The 27,135-nt window shown below is 39.4% G+C and overlaps 1 protein-coding gene and 2 long non-coding RNA genes across 3 annotated transcripts in view; 2 read left to right on the top strand and 1 right to left on the bottom strand.

The window, feature by feature from the left end:
• LOC122672697 (protein SMG9-like) overlaps positions 1-27,135 on the top strand; it is an 80,548-nt gene that overhangs the window by 18,043 nt on the left and 35,370 nt on the right. Inside the window, exons 3-5 of the mRNA XM_043870171.1 lie at positions 4,078-4,193; positions 25,516-25,635; positions 25,785-25,874. Of these exons, the coding sequence (XP_043726106.1) occupies positions 4,078-4,193; positions 25,516-25,635; positions 25,785-25,874 (326 nt within the window). The remainder of the gene's footprint in view (positions 1-4,077; positions 4,194-25,515; positions 25,636-25,784; positions 25,875-27,135) is intronic.
• On the bottom strand, positions 8,236-24,682 carry LOC122672701. Its single transcript, XR_006334462.1, has 3 exons — positions 24,452-24,682; positions 23,425-23,430; positions 8,236-8,247 (listed from the first exon to the last, which is right to left on the bottom strand). It is a non-coding gene; the product is annotated as an uncharacterized LOC122672701 (long non-coding RNA).
• LOC122672699 lies at positions 24,306-24,502 on the top strand. The gene is made up of 2 exons (XR_006334461.1): positions 24,306-24,346; positions 24,446-24,502. It is a non-coding gene; the product is annotated as an uncharacterized LOC122672699 (long non-coding RNA).

Below are 27,135 nucleotides of genomic sequence, written 5' to 3'. Positions count from 1 at the left end.
GTTAAGCAGAACAAAGACAGAATGTATGATGTGCAACTTTAGTCAAACCAGGAGAGGTGATGATATGGTGAAACTTGAGGAGCAAGAGATACTACCAAGTGAATACTTTTGATACCTGGGGTCAACCATTAACAATGAGGGTGATATAGAGGATGATGTTTCACATAGAATTAAAGTAGGATGGATGAAGTGGAGAGGTGCATCAGGAGTTTTATGTGACAAACGCATGCCTAGTAAGCTTAATGGGAAATTCTATAGGACAGTAATAAGACTAGCGATGGAGATCTTGCTTGGAATCAACAGGTTTTAAGGTAAGCAGTGGAGGGGATTAACGCAAAGCTAGAGCTATGGAGATCTTGCTTGGAATCAAGAGGTTTGAAGTTAAGCAGAACAAAGACAGAATATATGATGTGTAACTTCAGTCAAATCAGGAGCGGTGATGATGTGGTGAAACTTGCATTAACAATGAGGGTGATATAGAGGATGATGTTTCACATAGAATTAAAGTAGGATGGAGGAAGTGGAGAGGTGCATTAGGAGTTTTATATAAAAAACGCATGCCTAGTAAGCTTAAGTGAAAATTCTATAGGATAGTAATAAGACCAGCGATGATATATGGGGCGGAATGTTGGGCCGTTAAAAAGAGTAATATAGATAAGATGAGTGTAGCGTAGATGAGGATGTTGAGGAAGATGTGCGGCAAGACCAGGAGAGATAAAGTAAGGAATGATTGTATTAGAACCGAATTGGGAGTTGCACCAATCCAGGACAAGCTCCATGAGAGCTGCTTGAGGTGGTATGGTCATGTCCAACGGAGACCCATGGATGCACCTGTAAAGAGGAGTGACCAGATTCAGTTTGAAGGAGCTAAAAGAGGTAGGGGCAGGCCTAAAATGACTATTAGAGAAGTGGTAAGAAAGGATATGCATGTGGTAGGGCTCGACCTTAGTATGACTGTGGATAGAGTTGTTTGGAGGACAAGGACCTGTGTAGCCGACCCCTTATAGGGGGATGTTCTTGCGATGCTGCTTTGATTACTGCATAGACTTTTTCCTTTAGTAACTTTATTTTATCTTTTTACTTCCTTTTACTCCTAACTTTTTTACTTTTTACTCCCTTCTACTTCTCCTATTTCTATTACTGTCGCAGCCTCTTCGGATCCATGTAGCCGGCCCCATTTAGTTGGGATAAGGTTATGGGTGGTGTTGTTGTTTTTGAAATTTGATACTCTGTTATTTATTTATTTTTGGGTGAATAAGAAATTCATTACCAAGAGAGAGGAAAAAAAAGAATTACAAAGGGCCCCAAAAAGGGAAAACCAAGCCAGCCAGCCTAAACATTAGAAGAGGAGGCCTGAGCTAGAAAAGAAACATTAGAGAGACCCCAGGATTGAACAATGATTCTGTTCCTAGGGGTGTTAGTACAAGAAGAGGGGGGGGGGGGTACACAAGATAACTTTGCTTTAATTTCAAAGGAAATGGAATCTCAAATCTTCTGGTAAGTCCGAGAGTTGGAGGTCCTTTCTCAAATTGCACTCCATCCAAATATGGTTAAGAGTAGCACAGAACGCCATCTTCCCAACCACGTCACAAGTAGAGGAGCCAGCAAAAGTCATATCAACCCAGATCCATTCTCTAGAGAAGGGGAGGATTCTTCTGCGTGTAGGCCAGCATTTGAGAAGAACACCCGACCAGATTGCAGCTGCAGTAGGGCACTCAAAGAAAAGATGGTTCAAATCTTCATCATTGTTCCAGCAAAGGCAGCAAGCACGGGTGACAGAGATCTGGCGGCTGCGCAAAAAAACTTGAGTTGGAAGATAGTTGTTGAAGACTCTCCAGGCTGTGAAGCAGTGGCTAGGAATGTGATGCTTGAACCAAAGGAGTCTTCGCCAAGGGACCAAAGGGCCTTTCATCCGAACAAAATTCCAAGCAGCCTTGGAAGAGAAGGAGCAAGAGCTGTTTGATGACCAAATAACACAGTTGCCTCTAGTGGTAGGCTTTCTAGTGACAGAGTTGAGCTCATTCTAGATAGGAGTGAGAGTAGGGCCAGAGGGGGGAGGAGCCCAACCATTGTGATCTAAAATATCAGCAACCAAGGAAAGCCTATGGAATCCAGAGGAGTAGATGGACCTAGGAGTAATTCGGTGTAGTAGGATTCCCATAGGATGCCAGTTGTCTAGCCAGAGGTATGTGGCGCGACCATCACCAATGCTGGAGCGAATGACCTGGAGGGCCAAATGACGGCAAGCTAGGATCTTCCTCCAAACCCAAGAGGCATCTGAAGAGGGGGAGGCAGACCAAATGAAGTCATGGCGCAGAGGACCCGAGTAAATCCAATCGACCCAGATGCTCTTTTTTTTTGAGGCAATTTTCCAAAGAAGCTTGATGCTACCAGCGGTGTTCACCTCTTTGATTCTTCTAATACCTAATCCCCCTTCCTTCTTGGGAAGACACACTGCAGCCCAGCTCAAAGGTGCTGGTTGGAAAATCTTTGTTGGAAATTCTTAACCACAGGATTTTTATAGCTAGTTCTGCCTAATTCTATTTTTTTTAATATAGATTTTGTTCTTCTATTGGTACTGTCTTGTGGACCTCCTTGCTGCTCATTTCTCTTAATTTTTATGAGTTTTCATTTCTAAAAAAGGGTTTGTCTGATTGACACCTCTTTGGTTGAACTTGGACTACTGTAAACTGAATTTTTTAACACGCTAGTTTTTCAATGAAGAGCCACAAAGTTAGGGGTAAATAGGCCATTTGGAAAAAATGGAAGATTCACTAGAGAACAGAAGAGTTGTCAGGGATCATCGTGAAACTTTAATTAAAAGCCCAAAGTAACTAGATCTATCAGCTCAAAAGAATCCATACTGATTAAAAAGCAGAAAAATTATTGTGATGCGATTAGAGTGCTCCCAAATTCAAATCATAAATGAAAACCGTGCATTCTGTTTTGCATGGTTGCCAGAGGTCTCTCTAGTACTTGTAGTGCCTATCATACGGAAGATGTAGTCAAGCTCATTCAATTCACCATTTTCATGAATCTGGACAAAATGATCCTCCTCACCCCTTGGATAACTTAGGAATGGCAGTGCATACACCAAGATGGGAGATCACAAGCCAAGGCAGTGGCAAAAGTAGCGATGGTCACCATCAGTTTTGTGGTTTTTTAGAAATTTGTATTCAACCTAACACACTCTTTAACACAAGTGTAGCAAATAACATTCAAGAGTCAATTTCTGGGTTGGAGTTGTTCTATTTAAGCTCTCTGCTTCAAGGAACAGGTCAAGGTTCAACCTTCTTTGGTTTGTCACTGGTTCAAGGTTTCCCCTTGGTGCTGAAATTTACCTTTCTTTTCTTATCACTTCCTTTCTTCAGACCTTTTCTTTAATCTACCTGAGAAGAATCATCACTCTCTGAGTGCATTTTAATAATAATAAACAGGCATCTTAGGATATAAGCTTGGAAATCATCCCCATGGGATTGTTAAGGTTGTTCTCTAACTGTTGCTCTGATACTTTACTTGAAAACTCATATTCAAAGCTTCGATGCATTTGCATTCCCTTGTTGTCAAGGAAGATGAGGTCAGCATAGCTCAAAACTATTCCTGTTGATTTTATTTGGTTTTGTTGGCAGGGTTGCAGACCTCTGATGCCAGAGTTGCAGGCCTCCATAACCATGACTTGGAGAGAACTAGCAAATGCGATTTTACTGGCTAGCCCCTCCATAAAGACTAGGCATTCACTAAAATCCAGTGGGAAATAAAAGTGGCTAAGATGCATTTGACATCTCACGAGTGAGGTGTCAATCAGAAACATCCCCCCCACCCCCAAAATATTTTTTTTATTTTTCTTTCACATAAAATTAATATATCCAAAGCCAACCTGCCATATTATTTTAACGGACAAGGCAGACCTTTTGAAGGATGTATAACAAAATTTATGGAGGAAGAAAGGAAAATATCTGACATTTTCATTATAAAAAAGCAGCTCAATTTCATTTCCCATGTAATACTTGCTTCATTGATTGCTGAGTTGTTGCAGAATTATTGTCAGAAGATAAATTCAGCTATGCTACCTTGCAGGGATGTTGCCACCTTTTGCAACACAGACGGAGGAAACTAGAGCAATGGCAAGGCACTGCACTGTGGGTATGGAACTCAGAGTTTCTGCTGAGCGGCTTGTACTTCTTGATACCCAGGTATCCTCTTTATATCTCCCTTTCTGCTCCCCCTTTACATTGATATTGTCATGCCCCAAATCCGGGTAAAAGGTATGGAGTTGGCCCTCACGGACCGCTGTGTGATAACAGCTGATTTATAAACCTGTCCATTACATATTGCAGAGGAAAAACTGAACTTTGAAATAACGGCTGATTTAATAACAGATATTAAAATTCTCAAAAAATTGTTACATTTCAAGTCTTTATTTACACAAAAGACATCCAAATTTCATTGTATGACAACTTCCATAATTCCCATACCTTCAGTATCATTGTACTTCTCCCAACATAATTCCCATCAGATACATACTGGATCAAAATAAAAAAGGAAAGTTCTTTCCATCTTGGAATCCCATTTCAGAAATTGACGTTCTTGATGGAAAAAAATTGTCAAGAGTGTACGAAAAAGATCTAAAGGTTTGGCACATGTGAGGTGAGGAAGAGAGGGTGTTTGAGAGAGCAAGAAAGCGATTGAGAATGAATGTGAATTATCCTTATGTTGAAGACAGAGCTGTGATGGTGGGTTCTCTTGGTGATGATGATCCGGTGACCGAAGGTGAGGGAGATACTCGGTCAATTGATTTGCATGGTGGTCCTCAAAACCTTCAAGGACTTGGTGAGGTAAGGGGTAATGGAGGAGGAAGGAAGGTCAGTATTGGTGGAGGTATGGCGGGTTTGCTTGCCAGGGATTAAAATCTTATGCATCGGCTATTGGTCGGAGTGCTCTTCCAAACATTGATGCTGTAACGTCCCGAACCCAGACAAGGTACAAGGCACTGCTCTCGCGAGCGTTAACCCAAAAGGTCACAAATAAATATGTTAAAGTAGTAGCAAAAATCCCAGTATCGCATAACTGTTAGAGTTTATATGTTGTAGGGGTACTTTAGTAACTAGTAGCTTTATATTGTATTTTTCTGTTCTACCTTTACCTCCCTAGGGAGGTGTATGTAATTTCTTTTATTTCTTAGTGAAGTAATATAGGTGTGGTGGAGACAATACTCCAACACACAATATTGCATCATTTTCTCTTCTTCTCTTCTCTTCTTCCTCTCTTCTTCTCCAACCTCCTACTTCCATCCTTTACCTTGTTCCATTGCACTCTCTAACTTCCAACTTGGTATCAGAGCACTCTTTGTTGGTTTGAGAGTCGAATCAGCTTCTTATCCCTTTGCTTTCCTTCCTTTGGAACCCTAGGTTACAAAGAGGGTCCAAGGAAGGAACTGTTATGTAAAGTGTTTGAAGATCTCTTACAAGGAACATGAATGAGGACCATGGAGACCATGAAGAAGGATTCCATTTGAAGATATAGAGCTTGGAGCTTGTTAGAAGTTGTCGTGAAAGGGGAAGGGAAGTCGTGAATTAGTGCTAGAGCTAATTCACGATTTCCCTCTTAGGGGTGTTTGGGTCTTTTGCTGTTTACCCTATTGTTAGTCTTAATATACTGAATTTTTTGGGCAGGCTTAGATACGGCTGTGACTCCCAACTTGTTGCAGCACTTCTTCTTCTCCTTCTCCTCTCTTCTCCTCTCTCCTTTCTCTTTAATTATTTTACATGGTATCAGAGCTGGATCGATAGGGACTGGTTCACGAGTTCCAGAGATCTATTGTTCTCTTTTGATCGATGTTTTACAGTGGCTGAAGGTGTCTTCTACAAACCAATTAAGTTGTAGACTATTCAGTCTTTCGTTTGAAGGGGTGCGGCACCCTATGCTGTCTTTGGTTTTTGTTTAGAGACTAGTTCATGATTATATGAAGAACTAGGTCTATTTTTGGATGATTTTGAGTTGTTGTGGGACGTGAAGGTTGATGGAGTAAGTGTTTGAAGTCAACGATATTGGGAGTATTAATGATATTTCTTTTATCGTGATTTTGTGCTTTGAGTTGTGTTATACTTTGGGGGTGATTCTCGATTTTTTTTTCATTGGGATTATTTGGTGGATTGTTCTTTGGCTGTTTTTGCTATTTGAAGATTATCTGAATTAGTAAGAATGGTTGAGACCAAGACTACAATGACTGAGCTTTCGTTTTCTCATCGTATTACCGATTGAAAGTTAGAGGGAATATCAAATTTCCAACAATGGAAGAAGGTGGTTCGTTTGGCTTTGATTGGCCGTGATCAACAGGATCATTTGACAAAATCGAAACCTGTTGATGATACATCATGGGACACTGTCGGTGCACGAATTTTGAGCCAGATGCTGAATTCAATGGAAAATCAGATTGCAGACTTGGTGACTCATATTGATACAGTTAAGGAATTATGGGAATATTTGAATATCCTGTACTCTGGACAGGACAACCTGTCACAGATATATATTGGAAATGCATTAAACCCCAATGAGGTCCATGTGGGTCCACCATTAGGATTCCAATTTGAGCACGGTTTAATGGTCATAGCCCTTAGCATGTGGGGTCAAAAGATGGTAACCCAACTCCACACACTGGGCCCCACAGCCGAAACACCAATCAGCTCTGCTGTTGGAGCTAGGCGACACATCATAGCCGGTCTGTCTTGATGTGCCGGCTGTCTGCTGCAGCCCCAGCAGCTGGGTTTCTTCTCTTGTTTCTACACCCATCTTCTAGGGTTTAAGCCTAAAGGGTAGGCACTCAATTACATGATATTAAACACATAAGATCGGGTGTCTAACATAAAGGTAAAAGTGCTTACCATCAGTCTGTTGGTGTCTTTAACTGCTGTCCCAAATCACCAACATTGCCCTCTGTAGGGACTGTACCTACATGCAAGCCCATGGATAGGTTAGGGTAGGGCATGGATGTAACATCTCGAATCTGGTAGATCAAGCAACAACAACAGAATCGAACCAAAGGCATTGGTTTAGTTACTACATGAGCTGAAATGCACGAAGTCATGAACAAAAGATTCTTACCTACAGACTACAAGCAGCGCATGCACCTAGGTTTGCACAGCTGAAACGGGACAAACTAACAGCTGAGGAATTTGTTGCTAGACTATTAATACGCCACTCGATTTGATTTTGAGTGGGATGAAGTATTGGTGGCACAATTCCACAATGGTTTGCACCCTTAAATAAGTGCTGTACTAGCATCTAGTCGATTGCCTACAATGGAAGATGTTGTGCAGGTTGCATATTAAGTAAAAGAAAGTCTGAAACAGCCATACAATCGAATGAATTTTCCAGCCACTTTTCCTAGGGGTAACAGTTACAATAAACAACGGCCTCCCCTCCCCGAGAGAAGTCATTCAACAAACCACTGGCTACTGGTTCATCTATGGCATCTTCATGGCTTAATCGGCTATATATTCCACCTCGACGTGATTTTGATAGGACATCTTCACAACATATCCGACCATATTCTCCACCTCAGCGTGGTTACGATAACTCTTCTGTGATGCCAAAGGCTGCTATTCAGTGTTTTACATGCAAAGGATACAGGCATGTTACTGCTCAGTGTCTCTACTGTTTGGTGGCTTATATTGGTTAGGATTCTTTTATCCCTTATATTTAGAAGAACACCTTGGTGTTGAGATAGTCGATTTACCATCAGAGCGAGCACCAGGTGAAGTCAATGGCAATGATAGTGATGAGGAGCGACATCCCTGTTATGTTCTTCGTCCTGTTATTACCACTCAGAAAGTCACTGAGGATGAAGATTGGTGGCGCTGCAGTATCTTTCAGACCCTTGTGAAGTGCAACGACCAGTTATGTTGTCTAGTGATTGATTTATTAGGGGATTAATATGGGATTAGAGGAGGCTTAGCATGATTGGATCATGTGTTGTATTTGAGGGCTGCCACATGGTGCATGAAGGGGATGAGGTGGTGGCATGGTTAGTAGCTACATGGCATAGAGGTGAGGAGTTATCAGGGGTCAGCCAATTTGTTTGACTAAGTCTAAACAGCCACCATTTGCATGGGAGAGGTCGTGGTGGCAATGCTTTGTCAGCCACATGGCTTAGAGCATGAGGTGGCATTGAGGAGAAGCTTCCACCATGTGCATGGCAAGGTGGTGGTGGCAATGGGAACCTACCCACATAGCAAAGTAAGGAGCTGGCTATGAGGTGTCATTGACTTGGTATGAGTGGTTTATTAAGCTGAGTTTGACCATGTCAATGATGTTTAGTTAACTTAGTAATTAGCAATTAAGTTGGTTATCATTTTCATATGAGCAAGACTATCATAAGATTAGAACACTGCTGGTTTTGCTATGCTGAGTTAGAGAAAAGAAAGAAAGAAAGAAAGAAGAAGGAGAAGAAGGAGAAGGAAGAAGAGGTAGGTTATTTAGTTGGATTTTGTTCTTTTGATGTTGAATTGGTTCTTAGCTAACGTTCTTAACATGCTGTGGTGTCTGAAATCATAGGTATTTGAGACTTGTACACTTAGGTACATAGTTTGAAGCAGAATTTGTAAGAAGTTTGAGTAAGAGGAAGGGAGAAGGGGTTGAATAGTTAATTTGTTTCTATGGTAAGTTTATTTTGAGCTATTGTAGATGAATTGATGTTGAGTTTGGATTTAACTCTGGTAGGAGCAGAAAATTAAATGCATTTTGATGTGTTACAGAAGGGTTAAAACCCCATTTGAATACTCAAATGAACAGAGGAGAAACTTAGCTATCGAGCAGAGCATTCTGTCCAGGAACTGGTTGGACACAGATTTGACTTGGATGATGGAACATGGATATGTATTATATGATGTGATATGCATGATATGTGGAGAATACGTATGATATCATTTGCTTAATGATTAAATGAGGGAAATATGGTTATTGAGTGATGGTTGTATGGGATTATATATATGAAGTGATATATTATTAGAATGATACCTGATATGTATAGAAGTATGTACCTAAAGAATGTAAAGAATACAAGTAACACAGATGGATATGTTACATGCTTAAAGATTATGAGAAGAATATGTGATTTTAATGATGAGATGAGTTATTCTTAAATGTTCTTTGAATGCAATGTAATGTTTGAGCTAGTTTGAATTGTTTTATGGTAATGATGTTGCTCAAGCATGTTATAGAATGTTAGACAATGCATAAGAGATGCATTGAATGAAATGAAAGTATTATGAGTTACTTATGAGAAAGAAAGGAGAAAGAAATGAATGTAATGAAATAAATGAGAACACAATACGCTGTGACTGCCGTCCCTTCCCAATAGAGGGTTATGTACTAGATGAGGTTTTATTCGATGGTAATTCTAGAGTTTGTTCCTCCTAGACATGTGGTCTAGTGTAGATCATTATACGATGATAATTCTAGGGCATGTTCCTTTTGGAATATGTGGTCTATTACAAAATGTTATACGTTGGTAATTCTAGAACATGATTCTTCTGTGTACTAAATCTCGCGACGAATATTTTGAGTATCTCGACCTAATCGAAATGAAATAGCAGCTCGAATAAAAAAAACACAAAAACACGATTGAAATTTCGACCATCTCGCGATATCTCGAGACAAAATCGAAATCTCGCGAGATATGGAGATTCCTTTTTCAAAAGTAGCTTTATAAATAACAAAACTCGTTAGTCTCTGTTGAAATTTTGACCGAGACTTAACAAGCTCTGGTTTTTTGGGTTTTTTTCTCCTTGTTCTTCATCCTTTCACTTCTCCTTGCTGATTCTTGCACCTGCCTTCGAATCTTTGCCTCATCTATGCCGGAGAACATACCATTAGCACATTTGTGAAGCTTTTCCACTATTTTAGGTAAAACCAATTTCTCCAAAAATGTTTTTTTGAAAGAAGCATGGTCAATATTTGTTTGTTTGTGATGAAATTAATATATGTTAGACACCGGAGGCCGATCTACAACTTCACAGTGTCGAAATTTTTGAGTCACCAGATAACTACTTGACTTGTATTGGACTATTGGGGATATTCTCATATTGATATCATCTTCTTAACTTGTTATTTACTTATTGTACTTTAATATTATGACTTAAAGTTATGACTTATAAGTCATTCAATTTATGTTTCTAACTTCCAAGTAAATTTACTTGTTTAAATTGCTTATTAATCATTAATTTATTATGTCATCTAGTACTTAAAGTCTTAAACAATGTGTATATGTAATTAACTAAGTTATACATTAGGATTTGACCGTACATTGCCAATCAATGGTGTAAATCCAAAACATCACTTTGAGTGACTATTTTTGCAATTTGAACATTTAAATGTGTTTATATAGCCTAAAATAAGGTTTACATGAAGTTTCAGGCCTTAACTTGGCCTAAAACCCACCGAAATGATTTACCGAAACATAACAGAAAAATGCAAAATTTCGACCGAAATATCCGAAATTTTGGATATTTTGAATATTTCCAAAACATCACTTTGGGTGACTATTTTTGCAATTTGAACATTTAAATGTGTTTATATAGCCTAAAATATGGTTTCCATGAAGTTTCAGGCCTTAACTTGGCCTAAAACCCACCGAAATGATCTACCGAAACATAACATAAAAATGCAAAATTTTGCCCGAAATATCCGAAATTTCGAATATTTCGGATTATTCGGTCAGCCCGAAACGAGTTTTCGAACTATGGTCTAGTGCAAACCAAGTAATTCTAGAGCAAGTTCTTCACGGACATGTGGTCTAGTTAGAAAAGTTAATGATAGAGCGTGTCCTCATGGCCATGCGGTCTATCTAAGAAGATCCGCGTCATTCCTTCCTAGACTACAGTGACTGGGATACATGAGTAGAATAAGTGATGTGAGGCCTAACTTACCTCAACGTTTTTTTTTTTTTTTGATGAAATGTGCACATTCGGCAGTTTACTAGTAACTGGACTTAAATATTAAACTTATCTACTCATTATTGTTTATGCACTCGTACACTTAATGTATTGTAACATGTTCACCTCATTGGGCTTTTAGCTCACTCCTCAATTGGTGTTGTTTTACAAATGATGACACTGGAGGGTATCTATGTACAACTCCAGATGCTGTGGCTGTGAGTGCTCGGGCTACTCAAACCCTGGAGATAGGGCTTGAGAGTCATGGAGAATGATTTTGATGTAAAGAGTTTTAGTAGTGATGTAATTACGATGGATGTTAATGGATATGTAATATTCATAGTTGTCATGGCGTCCTGGCGCTGGAGAGGGCTGCATGGCGACCTACGCCATGGCGACCCTCTTTGATTTCTTCTTCCTGACTCTCTTTCCCTCTTCGATTTCTTCTTCCTGTCTTCGATTTCTTCTTCCCTCTTCGATTTCTTCTTTCCCTCTTCGATTTCTTCTTCGATTTCTTCTTCCTGTCTTCTTTCCCTCTTCGATTTCTTCTTCCTTTCTTCTTTCCCTCTTCGATTTCTTTCGATTTCTTCTTTCCCTCTTCGATTTCTTCTTCGATTTCTGAATTTTCTTCTTAAAACTTGAGAAACAATAGAGAAAAAATAAAACATGGCTTGAGTATACATCTATTAACACATTAAAAATAGAGAAAATAAAAAATAAAACATGGTCGACATGCTCGCCATGGCAACGCCATGGCGGGCGACATGTCGATATATCGACGTGACACCCCTCCACCGACTTGGATCGCCGTGACGCCGTGACAACTATGGTAATATTACTTTAGAATAATTGGTTTTGAATATGTATTAGGTTTGCCACTAGTACTTTATATGTTTGCAATTCAGTAGTATAACACTTTGTATCATAAGCCTCCACACAGTTGATGAGAAGGTTGCCAACAACTCCAAAGGGGGAGATTGTTGCATATAGGTTGTCATTGTTGGCAACCAAGTACAGAGCAGTGTTGAGTTGGCCAGTCTTGAGGCTATGGTAGTGTCCAATGGCTCAGGAAGTGTTGTTGGTAGCAGTTCAGAGCATTGCAAGCATGGGCAGCAGTGATACAAAGTGTTTGGAGGCTTATAGAGTCATATTTGTGTCCTAATTCACAAGTCACTGCAGCTGTGGTATCTGTAGGGATTTTTTTCAGTGGGTCCCGCAGCAGAATTTGGAAGAGCTATGAACTGGAGAAAGCTAGTTCGTAGAGTCCTCTTTCCATCGGTTCAAACGGTTCGTTAATCCGATGTCAGATGAGGGAGTTATGAATTTTTTAGTATGGGTGCGCAGAAAAGAAGCAAATCTGGAACTTCTTGGAATTCAATACATGCTCTCGGCCAGCAACATAGATTCAGTTTTTATCTCAGGGGTTTATTTTGCAAATATATATTAGTTATGTCTACAGTGGCATAAAAAAGGTGAAACAAGGGAGTTTTTATGAAATTATCAAGAAGTTGGATGGATTTCAAAAAGGTGGGTCACGTGAAGTTCATGAGTGGCTGTTTTAAAATGCTTTTTTAAAGTCTTAGATTCCTTTTTGGAACTTTTGATTAGCTCTCCAAAAAGGTTTCTCGTAAACCGTGAAAGTTACTTTCCATCTTTTGAGAAGTTCTTTAATCAATGCTAGATTGAAGATTACTATTATGGAAATTCCATTGGCCCATCTAAAAAGGGCTATTTAGTCATTTACATGATCTTTTGTTAAAAGAAAGAGAAGTGGTTTTCTTCTTCAGATGGGTAGAGCTACAGAACCGTGAGAAGAGAAGAAAAGAAAGAAAAGGGAAAAAGGGTTTTCCATTTTTAGAAGAAACAAGCAACCAAAAATGGAATGAATCTCTCTCTCTCTCTCTCTCAAGCTTTGATTTTGAAGAATAGAAGGGTGTTTTTATATGCATAAAAGCTTATTCCAAATGGGTTGTTGAAGATTGAGGATAGTTATTGAAGCTCTGTTTATGGAGAAATTGGGGTGTTGATTGTGTTTTTAAGAAAATACAAGAAGAGGAAGAAGACAAGAAGAAAGGAGCTATTATGGTCCCCTCATGGCAGTGCTTACTTGAAAGCTCAAATCTCTCCACAAATGACAGAATTGATACTTCCAGTGGGCTCTAGTTGATCTCTGTAAAGCTCAAACCTCTTGCGTGAGGGTTGTAAGCATTCTTATGACTCCTTATTCATTTATGCTTCATCCCTGTTAGTGATGTATGCTAGAAATAGTTGAACATTGTTGATAGACCTATTCTAGTTTGTGCTTATTTATAAGGCATTGTTATAAGCCCAAAACCCTATTGTTTTTGCTCTGTATTTAGTGGGTGCTAAATACTGGGAGTGGGTGCTCTCAGGCAGTGGGTACTTTTTGTACTGGCATTAATTGCCCTCTAAGTTCTATGCTGAGAAAATTGGGTGAGGTTGCTCCCAGCTGTAGGTGCAGCAAAAGTTGAGTATTGAGCAAATACGAAGCCCATAGTGGCATTGCTCCGTAGATGTAGGAAATTTGCCGAACCACGTATATGTTGTGTTGTGCGCGTGGATTTGTGTGTTTGTTTATCTTGCATTTGAAGTATGTGGGCTGCAGGATGGGTGTACACACTTGGTAGAGCCTTTGAGTCTGGCTGGGGTGTGTACACGACTTTGTGATTTGTATTTAGATCCTCTCAGTTACTACCAGTGCCAGTGGGAAAGACATTGAAAGAATTGGATCACTGATTCACCCCCCCTCTCAGTGATAGCCATCGAACAACATTGCAAGCATGGGCAGTAGTTCAGAGCATTGCAAGTATGGGCAGCAGTGATACAAAGTGTTTGGTGGCTTATGGAGTCATACTTGTGTCCTAATTCACAGGTCACTGCAGCTATGGTATCTTTAGGGATTTTTTCAGTGGGTCCCGCAGCAGAATTTGGAAAAACTATGAACTAGAGAAAATTAGTTCGTCGAGTCCTCTTTCCATCGGTTCAAACGGTTCGTTATTTCGATGTCAGATGAGGGAGCTATGAATTTTTTCGTATGAGTGCACAGAAAAGAAGCAAATCTGGAACTTTTTGGAATTCAATACATGCTCTCGACCAACAACATAGATTCAGTTTTTATCTTAGGGGTTTATTTTGCAAATATATATTAGTTATGTCTACAGTGGCATAAAAAAGGTGAAACAAAGGGGTTTTTATGAAATTATCAAGAAGTTGGAGAGATTTAAAAAAAGTGGGTCACGTGAAGTTCATGAGTGGCTGTTTTAAAAAGCTTTTTTAAAGTCTTAGATTCCTTGTTGGCAGCCTTCTCATCAACTGTGTGCATACATCTACAATCATACACAACATATACTCAAACTCCCCCTGCTTGCAAAACTTGCATTTTCTCCCCCTACTGAGGACTGGAATTCTCCCCATACAGTATTGAGGACTCTCTCTCCCCCTTTGACAACAAGTACAAAGGGATGTACAAGGACTCCCCCTGAGCCCATAATGGGAGCAAATCATCTACAATAAGCATGTACAAGGACTCCCCCTGAGCCCAGAATGGGAGCAAATCATCTACAATAAGCATGTTCCCCCTATCCCTCCGCACCTCAATGCCTTGGAATAAGAACCTCTCCCAACTTCTGTCTGAGGAACTCAAACTACTCCTTGGGTAATGGTTTTGTGAAAATATCTGCTGATTGTTCTGCTGTGGGGATAAACTTCAATCTCACTACTCCTTCTGTGACCTCTCTCAAAAAGTGATATCTGATTGCAATATGCTTTGTCTTGGAGTGTATGACTGGATTCTTTGAGATGTTGATAGCACTTGTATTATCACAATAAATCACCACAGGTCTATCAAGCTCAACACTCAAATCCTTCATCATCTATTTCATCCATAACACCTGTGTACAGCATGATGTGGCTGCTATATACTCAGCCTCTGTAGTAGAAAGGGAGACCGAATCTTGCTTCTTGCTATGCCAAGCCACTAAACTGCCACCCAAATAAAATGCACCTTCATTGGTACTTTTTCTGTCATTCACATCACCTGCCCAGTCTGCACATGAAAAAGCTGACAGTGTGAAGTTTTTGGTTTTGGGATACCACAGGCCATAGTCATTGGTACCTTTTAAGTACCTAAAGATTCTCTTTATAGCTGCTACATGAGTTTCTTTGGGCCCAGCTTGAAATCTTGCAACCATACACATGGCCTACAAAATATCAGGTCTACTAGCTGTCAAGTACAAGAGACTTTCAATCATTGACCTATAAGTGGTGTGATCAACTGATGGGGATGCATCATCTTTAGTTAACTTGCATCCAGTCATCATGGGTGTATTGACAGGTTTGCAGTCTTCCATGGTGAATCTTTTCAATATTTCTCTCACATACTTGGATTGACAGATAAAAATTCCTTCTTTTAGCTGACTGATCTGCAACCCCAAAAAGATTGAGAGTTCACCCAACATAGACATTTCAAATTCTGCCTTCATCTTCTTTGCAAAGTCTCTACACATCTCATCCTTGTGGCCACCAAAAATGATGTCATCTACATACAACTACCACAATCTGGCTGTCTATATTTGATTTCACATACAAATTACTGTCCACCATGCCCTTTTTGAAACCCAAATGACATAAATAGGTGTCCAATCTAGCATACCAAGCTCTGGGAGCTTGTTTCAGCCCATATAAAGCCTTCCTCAACCTGCAGACAAATGTAGAATCTTTACTGAGTTGGTATCCATCCGGTTGCTCTATGTAAACTTCTTCATCCAATGTGCCATTCAAGAAAGCAGACTTAACATCCATCTGATAGACCTTGAAACCTTTGTGAACTGCAAGTGCTAGGAATAATCTAATTGCCTCAAGTCTTGCCACTGGAGCAAAAGTCTCCTCAAAATCAATACCTTCTACTTGAGCATATCCCTTGCCTACATGTCTAGCCATGTTTCTTACAACTTGACCATCTTCATTGAGTTTGTTTCTGAAGACCCATTTTGTGCCAATTACATTTTTGTCAACTGGCTTAGGAACTAAGTCCCATGTGTGATTTCTTTCAATTTGGTCAAGCTCTTTATTCATGGCTTTCATCTAGCTCTCATCTCTACTTGCCTCCTCAACAGTTCTTGGCTCAACCTGTGAGAGAAGAGAGTAGGTGTTGGAGTACACTCTTCTAGTTTGCTTACCTGCACTCCTAGTTCTCATCCCTGCACTAGGATCACTTATGATTTGATTTTCTGGATGATTCTTAACAGTCCTGCTTTGCCTTTCTTGCTCATCTGCCTCAGTGTCAGGCTTATCATGTTCATCTCTTCCTTCTTGCCTATCCTCACCTGCTTCACTTACCTCAGTGAGGTCTTCAACTTCAATAGAATCAACTCCTGAGCTAGTAGAGGAATCTCTTTTCTCATCAACCTTGACATTTGCACTTTCCACAATTTTGGCAAGTCTTTTGTTGTAGCATCTGTAGGCTTTGCTTGTGGTGGAGTAGCCTAGAAAGATGCCCTCATCAGCTCTATCATCAAACTTCCCCAAATCTTGATTGGTATTTTTGATGTAGCACTTGCTACCAAAGACTTTGAAATGTCTTGCTGTAGCTTTCTTGCCAAACCAAATCTCATAGGGAGTATTGTTCTCATGAGCTCTCAACATACACCTGTTGTGAATATATACTGCAGTATGTACTGCTTCTCTCCAAAATTTGTTACCCATGTCATTTTCAATCAACATGGTCCTGGCCATCTTTTGAATAGTCCTGTTCTTCCTTTCTACAACACCATTTTGTTGAGGTGTTCTTGCAGCTGAGGTCTGACTTTTGATGCCATTTTCATAACAATATTCTTTGAAGTTTGTCCAGGTGTACTCACTTCCTCTATCAGATCTCAGACATTTAATCACTTTTCCTGTCTGTTTCTCAACTTGCTTTTTGAAGACTTTGAAAACTTCTAGTGCTTCTGATTTGTGCTTCAAGAAATATGCCCATGTCATTCTAGAGTGGTCATCAATAAATAAGATAAAATATCTCTCTCCTGTGATGCTTTGTGTCCTCATAGGAACACATATATCAGTGTGTACCAACTCCAATGGTTGACTAGTATGATACTCTTTTGACTTGAAAGATACTCTAGTCTGTTTCCCTTTCTAACAAGAACCACAGATATGGTTTAATGGCTTTTTCAAAATATGTATATCTCTAACAGCCTTCTTTGAAGAAATTTTTCCAAGACTGTTAAACCCAATATGTCCAAGCCTCCTGAGCCATAACCATGTCTCTTCCTCCGTGCTTAGCATACAAGTGTCTTTAACTGTCTCTGTCAAGGCGTAGAGATTCCCTGGAGTTCTCTTTCCCGTGGCCATCAACTTCCCTGTGCTTGTTCTTCTAATTTCACAGCCCTGGCTATTATACACCACTTCATGTCCCCTATCACAGATTTGACTGATACTGAGTAAGTTATGTTTAAGCCCTTCCACATACAACACATTTTGGGGTTGCACCTTCCCATTGTTGAGCCTAATGGTACCCTTTCTAACTATTTTAGCACCATCATTGTTCCCAAACTTCACTAACCCACCTGCATAGGTCTCTAACTTCTCAAACCTCTTCTTGTCTCCTGTCATGTGACTTGAGCAGCCACTATCAAGAATCCATGGTGTTGAGTCCCCTTGAGCTCTGAAAGCTGTTTATACAGCCATAGAACTGTTGCCCTTTTCTGCACTGCTCTTCTAAACCCAAACTCTGCTTTTTGATTGAGGTTTCTGTAGTTGCTTCTCTCTAGGAATCTGTTTCTTAGGCTTGGTTGCTTTAACACTTTTGACATTGCCCTGTCTATCTTTGTTATATGATCTCTGTGGAGGAAATACAGTTCTGCAATCCCTGGCAATATGTCCATAATTGCTACATCTGTAGCACTCAACCATCACATCCATCAAGGGTGCAAAATGATTCCTATCAGCAAAGTTTGGTGGACCAAGATTGAATTTGCAATCTGAAATTCTGTGTCCAAAAGTATTACACTTTAAACAATGACCTTGAAAGAACTGTCTTTGTCTCATTGGCTCTCTTTGCCATTTGTATTGAGCTCTGTGATCAACAAAATTTCTAGCTTTCTGTTGAGAAAGATAGTAATAAGCAAAGTTCTCTACTCTCCTGCCTGGTCATGCTATTTGTTGTTTAACATGGTTAGTCTTATGGGGTGGAGTTTGGTTTTTCTCAACTCTCTTGTCTTTCACAGTAATAGGATTCTGAGCGTGCCTTTTCCTTTTCTCTTGGCATTCTTTGATGATTCCCCTACAAATCCAAGACCGAATTTGTTGTAAGCTGATCTCTGAACACTAAGGATCTCATCAAGCTTCTTACTACTGGGATGCACCTGTGAAGATTTTTCTATGTCATGTATACTTGAGTCATTTTCAAACTCTGCTACCTTTGCCTTGAGAGCATCAATCTCCTTCTGGAAATCAAAATATTCAGCTGGGATATTGGACTCTTCTTCCAATTTAGCCTTTAGAGATAGATTTTCTGACTCAAGCTTTGTGCATTCTGTAGTTTTCTGTGATAATTTCTCTTCAAGATCTTCTAGAATTGTTTTTTGATTCATGTGCTTGCTTTTTCAACTAAAGAACTGATTGTTCTTGTTCCTTAAGATTTTGTGAAACTTGTTTAACCTTCTTTCTTTCTTTCTTGAGCTCTTTGAGAGCAGCTCTAAACTCTTCTTTAAAGTTCACTTCTCCTTCTTCTTCAGAAGTTGTGCATGTTTTTGGTGATTCATCCTCTTTTTCTTCAAACACCATAAAAATGGCATGCTCATCTACATCATCATCTGATTCATCTTCAGATTTTTCCTCAGATGTGTCATTTCTCTTCTTAGAAATGAAGCTTCTTTTCTTGAATTGATTTTTCTTGGATGACTTGGAGAAAAACTTCTTCTTCTTCTTTCCCTTGAAACTTGTTTTCTTTTCTTCTTCATCATCACTCTCCATTTGCCCTTTGTGGGGACATTTAGCTGCAAAGTGTCCGACTTTATCACAGTTGAAACACTTAAATGGAAGTTTATTTTTATACTTCCCTGTCCCCTTTTTTAGTTTTCTGGTGAAGTGGGCTATGACCTCATCATCATCATCACTGTCTTCTTCTTCACTTTCAGGTTACTCTTTTATTTTCAATTTCTTCATTGCCTTAAATGCTACCTCTTTGTCAACTGACTTTCCTTTGCCTTTTCTCATCTCATAAGTTGTAAAGATCCCATGTAGCTGATCTAAGCTAAGTACTTCCAGATCCTTAGCTTCCTCAATAGCTGAAACCTTAGAGTCAAGTCTGTCTGGTACAGATCTAAGAATTTTCTTCACAACAACAAAGTCTGTTAGACTCTCTCCCAGTCCTCTGATGGAGTTTACAACCCCATTGACTCTAAGCATATAATCTTCAATGTTTTCTTCATTCAACAACTTCAATCCTTCAAACTGAGCTCTATAAAGTTGGAGCTTAGCTTCTTTGATTTTTGTATCTCCTTCGTAGATGCTTTTTAGCTTGTCCCAGAGTCGTTTGGCAGACTTGCATTCCATCACTTTTACAAACTCACTGTCAATAAGAGCACCTTTGATTGCATGCATGGCTCTACAGTTGTTTTCATATTTCTTCTTCTCTTGGTTATCTGTAGGTGCAACACCAGTCATGGTGTATTCATGGAACACTAAAGTCCAAACATCATATCCAAGAAACCCTAGATAGGTCTCTATTCTGTTCTTCCAAGAAACATAATTTGTTCCATCAAAGTATGGTGCCTTTCTTGAAGACCCTTCTCCTGAAACCATACTGACCCTGAATCACTCAGCTGCCTCTGAAGCTGTCACTGAGTCCCAAGCTCTGATACCAATTGTTGTTCGATGGCTATCACTGAGAGTGGGGGTGAATCAGTGATCCAATTCTTTCAATTTCTTTCCCACTGGCACTGGTAGTAACTGAGAGGATCTGAATACAAATCACAAAGTCGTGTACACACCCCAGCCAGACTGAAAGGCTCTATCAAGTGTGTACACCCATCCTGCAGCCCACACACTTCAAATGCAAGATAAACAAACACACAAATCCACGCGCACAATATAAGATATACGTGGTTCGGCAAATTGCCTACATCCATGGAGCAATGCTACTATGGGCTTCCTATTTGCTCAATACTCAACTTTTGCTGCACCTACAACTGGGAGCACCCACACCAAATTTTCTCAGCATAGAACTGAGAGGGCAATTAATGCCAGTATAAAAAGTACCCACTGCCTAAGAGCACCCACTCCCAGTATTTATCACCTACTAAATACAGAGCAAAAACAATAGGGTTTTGGGCTTATAGCAATGCCCTACAAATAAGCACAAACTAGAATAGGTCTATCAACAATGTTCACCTATTTCTAGCATACATCACTAACAGGGATGAAGCATAAATAAATAAGGAGTGATAAGAATGTTTACAACCCTCACACAAGAGGTTTGAGCTTTACAGAGATCAACTGGAGCCCACTGGAAGTATCAATTCTGTCCTTTGTGGAGAGATTTGAGCTTTCAAGTAAGCACTACCATGAGGGGACCACAATAGCTCCTTTCTTCTTGTCTTCCTCTTCTTGTATTTTCTCAAAAACACAATCAACACCCCAATTTCTCCATAAACAGAGCTTCAATAACTATTCTCAATCTTCAACAACCCATTTGGAATAAGTTTTTATGCATATGAAAATAGCCTTCTGTTCTTCAAAATCCAAGCTTGAGAGAGAGGGAGAGATTCATTCCATTTTTGGTTGCTTGTTTCTTCTAAAAATGGAAAACCCTTTTTCCCTTTTCTTTCTTTTTTTCTCTTCTCACGGTTCTGTAGCTCTACTCATCTGAAGAAGAAAACCACTTCTCTTTCTTTTAACAAAAGATCATGTAAAGGACTAAATAGCCCTTTTTAGATGGGCCAATGGAATTTCCATAAAAGGAATCTTCAATCTAGCATTGATTAAAGAACTTCTCAAAAGATGGAAAGTGACTTGCACGGTTTACGAGAAACCTTTTTGGAGAGCTAATCAAAAGTTCCAAAAAGGAATCTAAGACTTCAAAAAAACATTTTAAAACAGCCACTCATGAACTTCATGTGACCCACCTTTTTGAAATCTCTCCAACTTCTTGATAATTTCATAAAAACCCCCTTTTTTCACCTTTTTTATGCCACTGTAGACATAACTAATATATATTTGCAAAATAAACCCCTGAGATAAAAACTGAATCTATTATCTATGTTGCTGGCTGAGAGCATGTATTAAATTCCAAAAAGTTCCAGATTTGCTTCTTTTCTGCGCACCCATATAAAAAAATTCATAGTTCCCTCGTTTTACATCGGATTAACAAACCGTTTGAACTGATGGAAAGAGGACTCGACGAACTAACTTTCTCCAGTTCATAGCTCTTCCAAATTCTGCTGCGGGACCCACTGAAAAGATCCTTGAAGATACCATAGCTGCAGTGACCTGTGAATTAGGATACAAGTATGACTCCATAAGCCTCCAAACACTTTGTATCACCTGACCATGCTTGCAATGCTCTGAACTGCTACCAGCAACACTTCCTGACCCACTGGACACTGCCATAGCCTCAAGACTGGCCAACTCAACACTGCTCTACACTTGGTTGCCAACAATGACAACCTATATGCAACATAACCCAACTCTAGTAGTAAGTCTTCCTCTTTGTATGATGTGTTTCTATGGGAGTTGTACTAATCATAAGGAAATGTTTGTGATCATGTGATCAACGCCTGTGAGGGCAGTACCTTTTACCTTGTCTAGACCCTCCTCCTGAAGGTATGTCATAATCTTCTTGGTCAATTGTGGTTGTTTTATAAGAAGGCACAACATTGAGAGTATGTGAATACCTACTCCTTCAAGCACGACAACAAAACCATGAAGTTTATTCCTGCTAAGGATCTCCCTGACATTTAACTCAAGAAAGTAGCGGATTCGTTCCTCCTCCAGCGTGTTGCTTCAGATGGCCTCCTTGGTTATTATCCAAACTCAATGGAGTTGAGTTTTTTTCAGAGGAGAATTGGTGCAATATCACTTGGCTGGTTAGACCAGTATGATAGGCTTTGGAGACCGAAGCCTAGATAGAACCAGTCCAATGGTTTTTGGTCCAACAAGGGTTGGAATTAGTTATATTATAGGTATTTATTTAAGTCTTTATTTATTTTGAGTTGCATACATAGGAGTTAGATAGAGTTAGAGTTTGAGTTGCAAGTTATTTAAGTTTCATAGTCTAACTAGGACTAGGAGTCTTGTTATTTTTCCCTCTAAATACTTGCATGTAACGCAACATTGGGATATGAATTGAATAGAGGTTTATTGAGTTTTACTCTGTAAGAGTGTGTGATTGTGTGATCTCCTTGTCCTTCCCCTACTACTTTTCCCTTCTCCTATCGGCCCTCAACCACTGCCGCTGCTTAGTGCATGTTCAATAGTTCATTTCTTGTGGAGAATGTGATTGGTGACCCTTGGGTGTGTGCTTATTCCATATCTTGTTTGGCTTGAATATGATCCTCTACTCTGGGTGTATTATATTTCTTTTTGGTTGACATCATTTTCATTCAGTCATCATTTCCTTAGATGGCTGTCACCCTTTTGTCTTTATTATGTTCATATAGCAGCATAACTTTAAATTATGTGATGGTAGGTCTCAATCTTCTTCCAAAGTTATTCCAAGCTCTAGGACAGCTGCAAAGAGAAAGAAGACTGTCATAATTCAGCCACAAGTAAGCGGTCCTATGGATGCTCATGTGAGACGGACCCCTGAACAAGTGGTTGCTGACAGGAGGCTTAAAGGCCGTAACCAAACTACAATAGAGAACCGGATGAGATCAGCTGAAGAGAAAAAGAGAGTTGATAATCATATTGTGGATTGGCTTTATGAGTGTAACATTCCATTTAATGCACTAAAGGCAAGAAGCTTTGAAGTGATGATTGCATCCGTTGCACAATATGGGCCAGGATATAGGCCCCCTACTTATCATGAAGCGAGGGTGCCTTTGTTAAAGTCAGCAAAGGAGAGAACTGCAGAGATGAAAAAGACCTATGAAGGGTATTGGAAGCAGTTTGGATGTACACTCATGTCTGATGGGTGGACAGATAAAAAGGGAAGACATTTGATCAACTTCCTTGTCAACTGTCTGGAGGGGACTTATTTTATGGGTTCTGTGGATGCATCAAGTTATGTACAAGATGCAAATACCTTGTTTCAATTACTTGATAGCAAGGTAGAAGAAATTGGGAAAGAATATGTTGTGCAAGTTGTTACAGATAATGCTGCCAATTATAAAGCAGCTGGTGCATTGTTGATTGAGAAGAGGACAAGGCTCTATTGGACTCCTTGTGCAGCCCACTGCATTGATCTTATGTTGGAAGATATTGGGAACTTGAAGGCATACAAGAAGGTGATAGTGAAGGCTAGGAAAATAACTACATTCATCTACCGACATACACGCCTTCTAGATGCCCTGAGAGCTAAAACAAATGGGAGAGATCTTGTGAGGGCTGTTGTAACAAGATTTGCAACTTCATTTCTAACACTCCAGAGCTTATTGAGGCATAAGGATGACTTGAGGCATTTATTTATTTCCGATAATTGGAAGCATTCTAATTTGGCAAAGACAGAGGCAGGAAAGAAAGTGGCTGAAACGGTCTTTGCAATTACATTTTGGAATGGTGTGGAAGACTGTATCAGAGCATCAAAATCACTTATTGTTGTTTTGAGGATTGTAGATGTTGATGAGAAGCCTGCCTTGCCTGAAGTCTATGTTGCCATGGAAGAGGCTAAAAAGATGATTAAGAAAAATTTTAGGGATAAAGAGAGGTTGTGGAAGAAAGTCATAAATATTGTTAATAGGCGATGGGAGTGTCAGATGGAGCGCCCATTGTATGCTTGCATTGTTTCTTAATCCTGGGAAGTTTTTTCAGTATTCAAAAGCTGAGGATTATCAAATGAGACAGACTTTACAAACGGCTTTTAATCAAGTCACTTCAAGATTAGTGCCTGATCCATCTTTACAAGATAAGATATTACATCAGGCTGGTGAATATAGAAATGCTTGAGGTCTTTTTTCGATCAGTATGGCCATTAGACAACGGACAACTATGAATCCTAGTAAGTAGCTAATTGCCTAATTATTTTATATTATTTAGTTATTTTGTTTGTAGTTTGTACCTACTTTGTATGATATATTTATCCAATTCTTTTTATTATATTTATACAATTATACTTTATAGTTCTTTGGTGGGATACACATGGAGGTGATGCTATTGAGCTTTCAAGGATTGCACGGCGTTTGCTGGGCCTTTGTTGTACCTCTTCTGGTTGTGAGCGCAACTGGAGCACATTTGATTTTGTAAGTATTTTGTGATTACATTTATTTTTTTTATTTTTAGACTTTTAATTTTGTTATTAGTTTATAGAAGAATGACTTGGGATCCTTTATTGAATTCAGATTCACACCAAGAAGAGGAATAGACTAGAACATGAACGTTTGAATGATCTAGTCTATGTTCAATACAATCGCCGCCTTCAAGAAAGGTTTCGACAAAGGCGTGAGGAGAATAGAAATTATGATTCCCTATTGCTTGATGAGTTAGACTGGACTAGTGAGTGGATGGTTAGCCAACCAATGGATGATTTAGTCCATCCCCAGAATGATCTCACATGGGGCGCTGCTGATAGAGCAATGGGGGCATCTACATCATTTGAAGGCCAAAACCGTGCAAGGAGAGCTCAACCATCAACCTCTGGAGCAATCACCTCTTACGCACGTCGTAATCGAGAGATGGCCCAGACGGCTTCGGCTACTGTTGAAGATGATTCAGGATCAGATGGAGATATGGTAGAAGGGGAAGATATGAATGACGACGAGGATGTCATAGATAATTTTGGAGAAAGGGCACGTGGTTCCATGGAACAACAAGAAGAAGATCATGATCATTTACCAGCTTCTAATTTACTTGATGATGATTTTGATTAAATCATTTGACATATGTATTTGGATATTATGGATAGTTTGAGTCTTTGACATTGACACTTAACTTGACTCTTGAAGTCTGGAGTATTTGAGTATTTGATTACTTGATTAGTCATTTGTGATTTTGTGCTATGTCTTTTAGTTTTTTAATTAAATTATGATGTTTGATTATTTTGAATTTTTATGTGTCATGTATGATTTTTCATTTTGATGACTTGAGGTGGCTTAAATTTAATTTGTAATGATATAAGGTATGATACTGTGATGCATCATGCCATCATGGACTGACTATTGAGTGTTTTGGGGGGAGGGGAGGGAGAAAACTAACACTAGACCGCCTTTACCACTTAAGCTCCGCTTAGGCGGCCGCTCTACCGCCATGCCGCCGTGACAGGCCTCCACCGCCTTGGACCGCCATGCCGCCGTGACAACTATGGTTTTCATTTTGCTATTTCTTTGGTGTTATAGATATTTATAGATTATTTTATTGTTTGTTTATGTATGGATTTTTCTGGGTATTATTAACAAAATTCTTCTTCATGCAGCCTATTTTTAGTCCTTCTGTTTTGGCTGAAATGATGAGGCCTGATGGCTCATCAACAATTTCTATATTACATGGCGAGTCCTTGTCAGCTGATCTGGCTCATGAACTGATGGGTATTCAGGTAAAAAAATTTAATGCTTTGCTTCCTTTAATTTTATTCTCGAGCACAAGATCATATAAACATATTAAGTGTATTTAACAGTTTTTGAAGTTCTGTAGCGGACCTAATAGAGTTAATCAACTTTGGATTGCTGCAAGGAATCATTCTAGCTTGGCGTTTTCATGGCATCTGTTTGTCATGTTATTCTGGTTATATCAGAGGGAGTTCATGATATGAACATGTGGCATCTGATGCTGACGGTAAGCCTACTTGCATGACTATTGCTTACCTGCAACGTGTTTGAACAGAACAATCCAGGTGACATAAAATTGGTTCTCATACTCTCTGTAATGTGACTGTGTCTGAACTGAAGTTTTTGTAGATCTATTCCACAAATGAACTCCTGGCAGTTAAATTGAGAAAATAACAGAAGTTCTTTTTAATAGTTAAATGCTTTTTTTTTACTAGGCACCTTTTAGGTGTACCATGTACACTATTACAATATTCACTCGTGATACCCAAAAGTACGAGTCTTCATATAGTAAATACTGAATACTCATCTTAATGCTGATGGATTGGAAGGTCAACAAATTAGAGTTATTTTATTGTGATTGCGTAATTGCTTTTTCTTCAGTCTGTGCTCATCCACAGCCTATCTGCAAATCAGTTCACTTCCCCTTATAACTCATGCCTCTGACTATTGTCGCTGCTGGCTGAAATGTCTCAATGGAGTATTTTAATGTATATCACATCCTAAATCTACTATTCGAACAACTATCAATCTTGGTAACACTAGCACTCTGGAATGGGCTGGCAAAAGCCCCTAGCCCTGCTTTGAAAAATGGAAGTCAACCAGCTATCCAGGAGTCAACCCATGATCTCTACTATAATCATCCCGAGTCAGAATTATGAGTTACTCAACAAAGCCTGGGTATGGTTTGCAAGATAATACAATATATTCTAAAAACAACTTATGACAAGCTTCATGGAACTATGTTCTGTAACTTGATCTTTCCCACTCAGCGCGATATTGACTTGCCAAAACCAAACTCTTCAGTTATTTATATATATTCTGAGACATTCATATAACATAATATGTGTTAGCATTGTTATGGAGAGAGTTTTTTTCTTCTTTTAGTCCAAGCTGGATCTTCCTTCTTTCTTATTTGTACAATTCAGCTTCAAGGGGAGTGTTAGCATAATGTAATCCAGAATACCGTGGGGGTATTCTGGTCCTTTTGGGGGTATTTTATGTTATTAAGTGTTTACTTGGCTGTGTGGGTTTAGTCCCACATCGCCTAGCTTATGTAAGTTGTAACTTAGGGGTCTTTCTCTCATTAAATCAAGCAATCCTATTATTTTCTTCCCTCTCTCTAATCCGACGGTTCAACCAACATGGTATCAAAGCTGGTCTGATCTAGGTTAGAGAGAAAAACCCTATTTTCTCCCATTCTTTTCCCCCAATCGATCTCTCCTCCTCTTCTCCCTTTTTCTCGTTTTTTCGTGCTCCTATTTTTCTCC

Source organism: Telopea speciosissima, chromosome 8, assembly GCF_018873765.1.
Source record: "Telopea speciosissima isolate NSW1024214 ecotype Mountain lineage chromosome 8, Tspe_v1, whole genome shotgun sequence".
In the NCBI taxonomy this organism is placed as follows: domain Eukaryota; kingdom Viridiplantae; phylum Streptophyta; class Magnoliopsida; order Proteales; family Proteaceae; genus Telopea; species Telopea speciosissima.
This window is presented reverse-complemented; position numbering and strand designations above follow the sequence as displayed.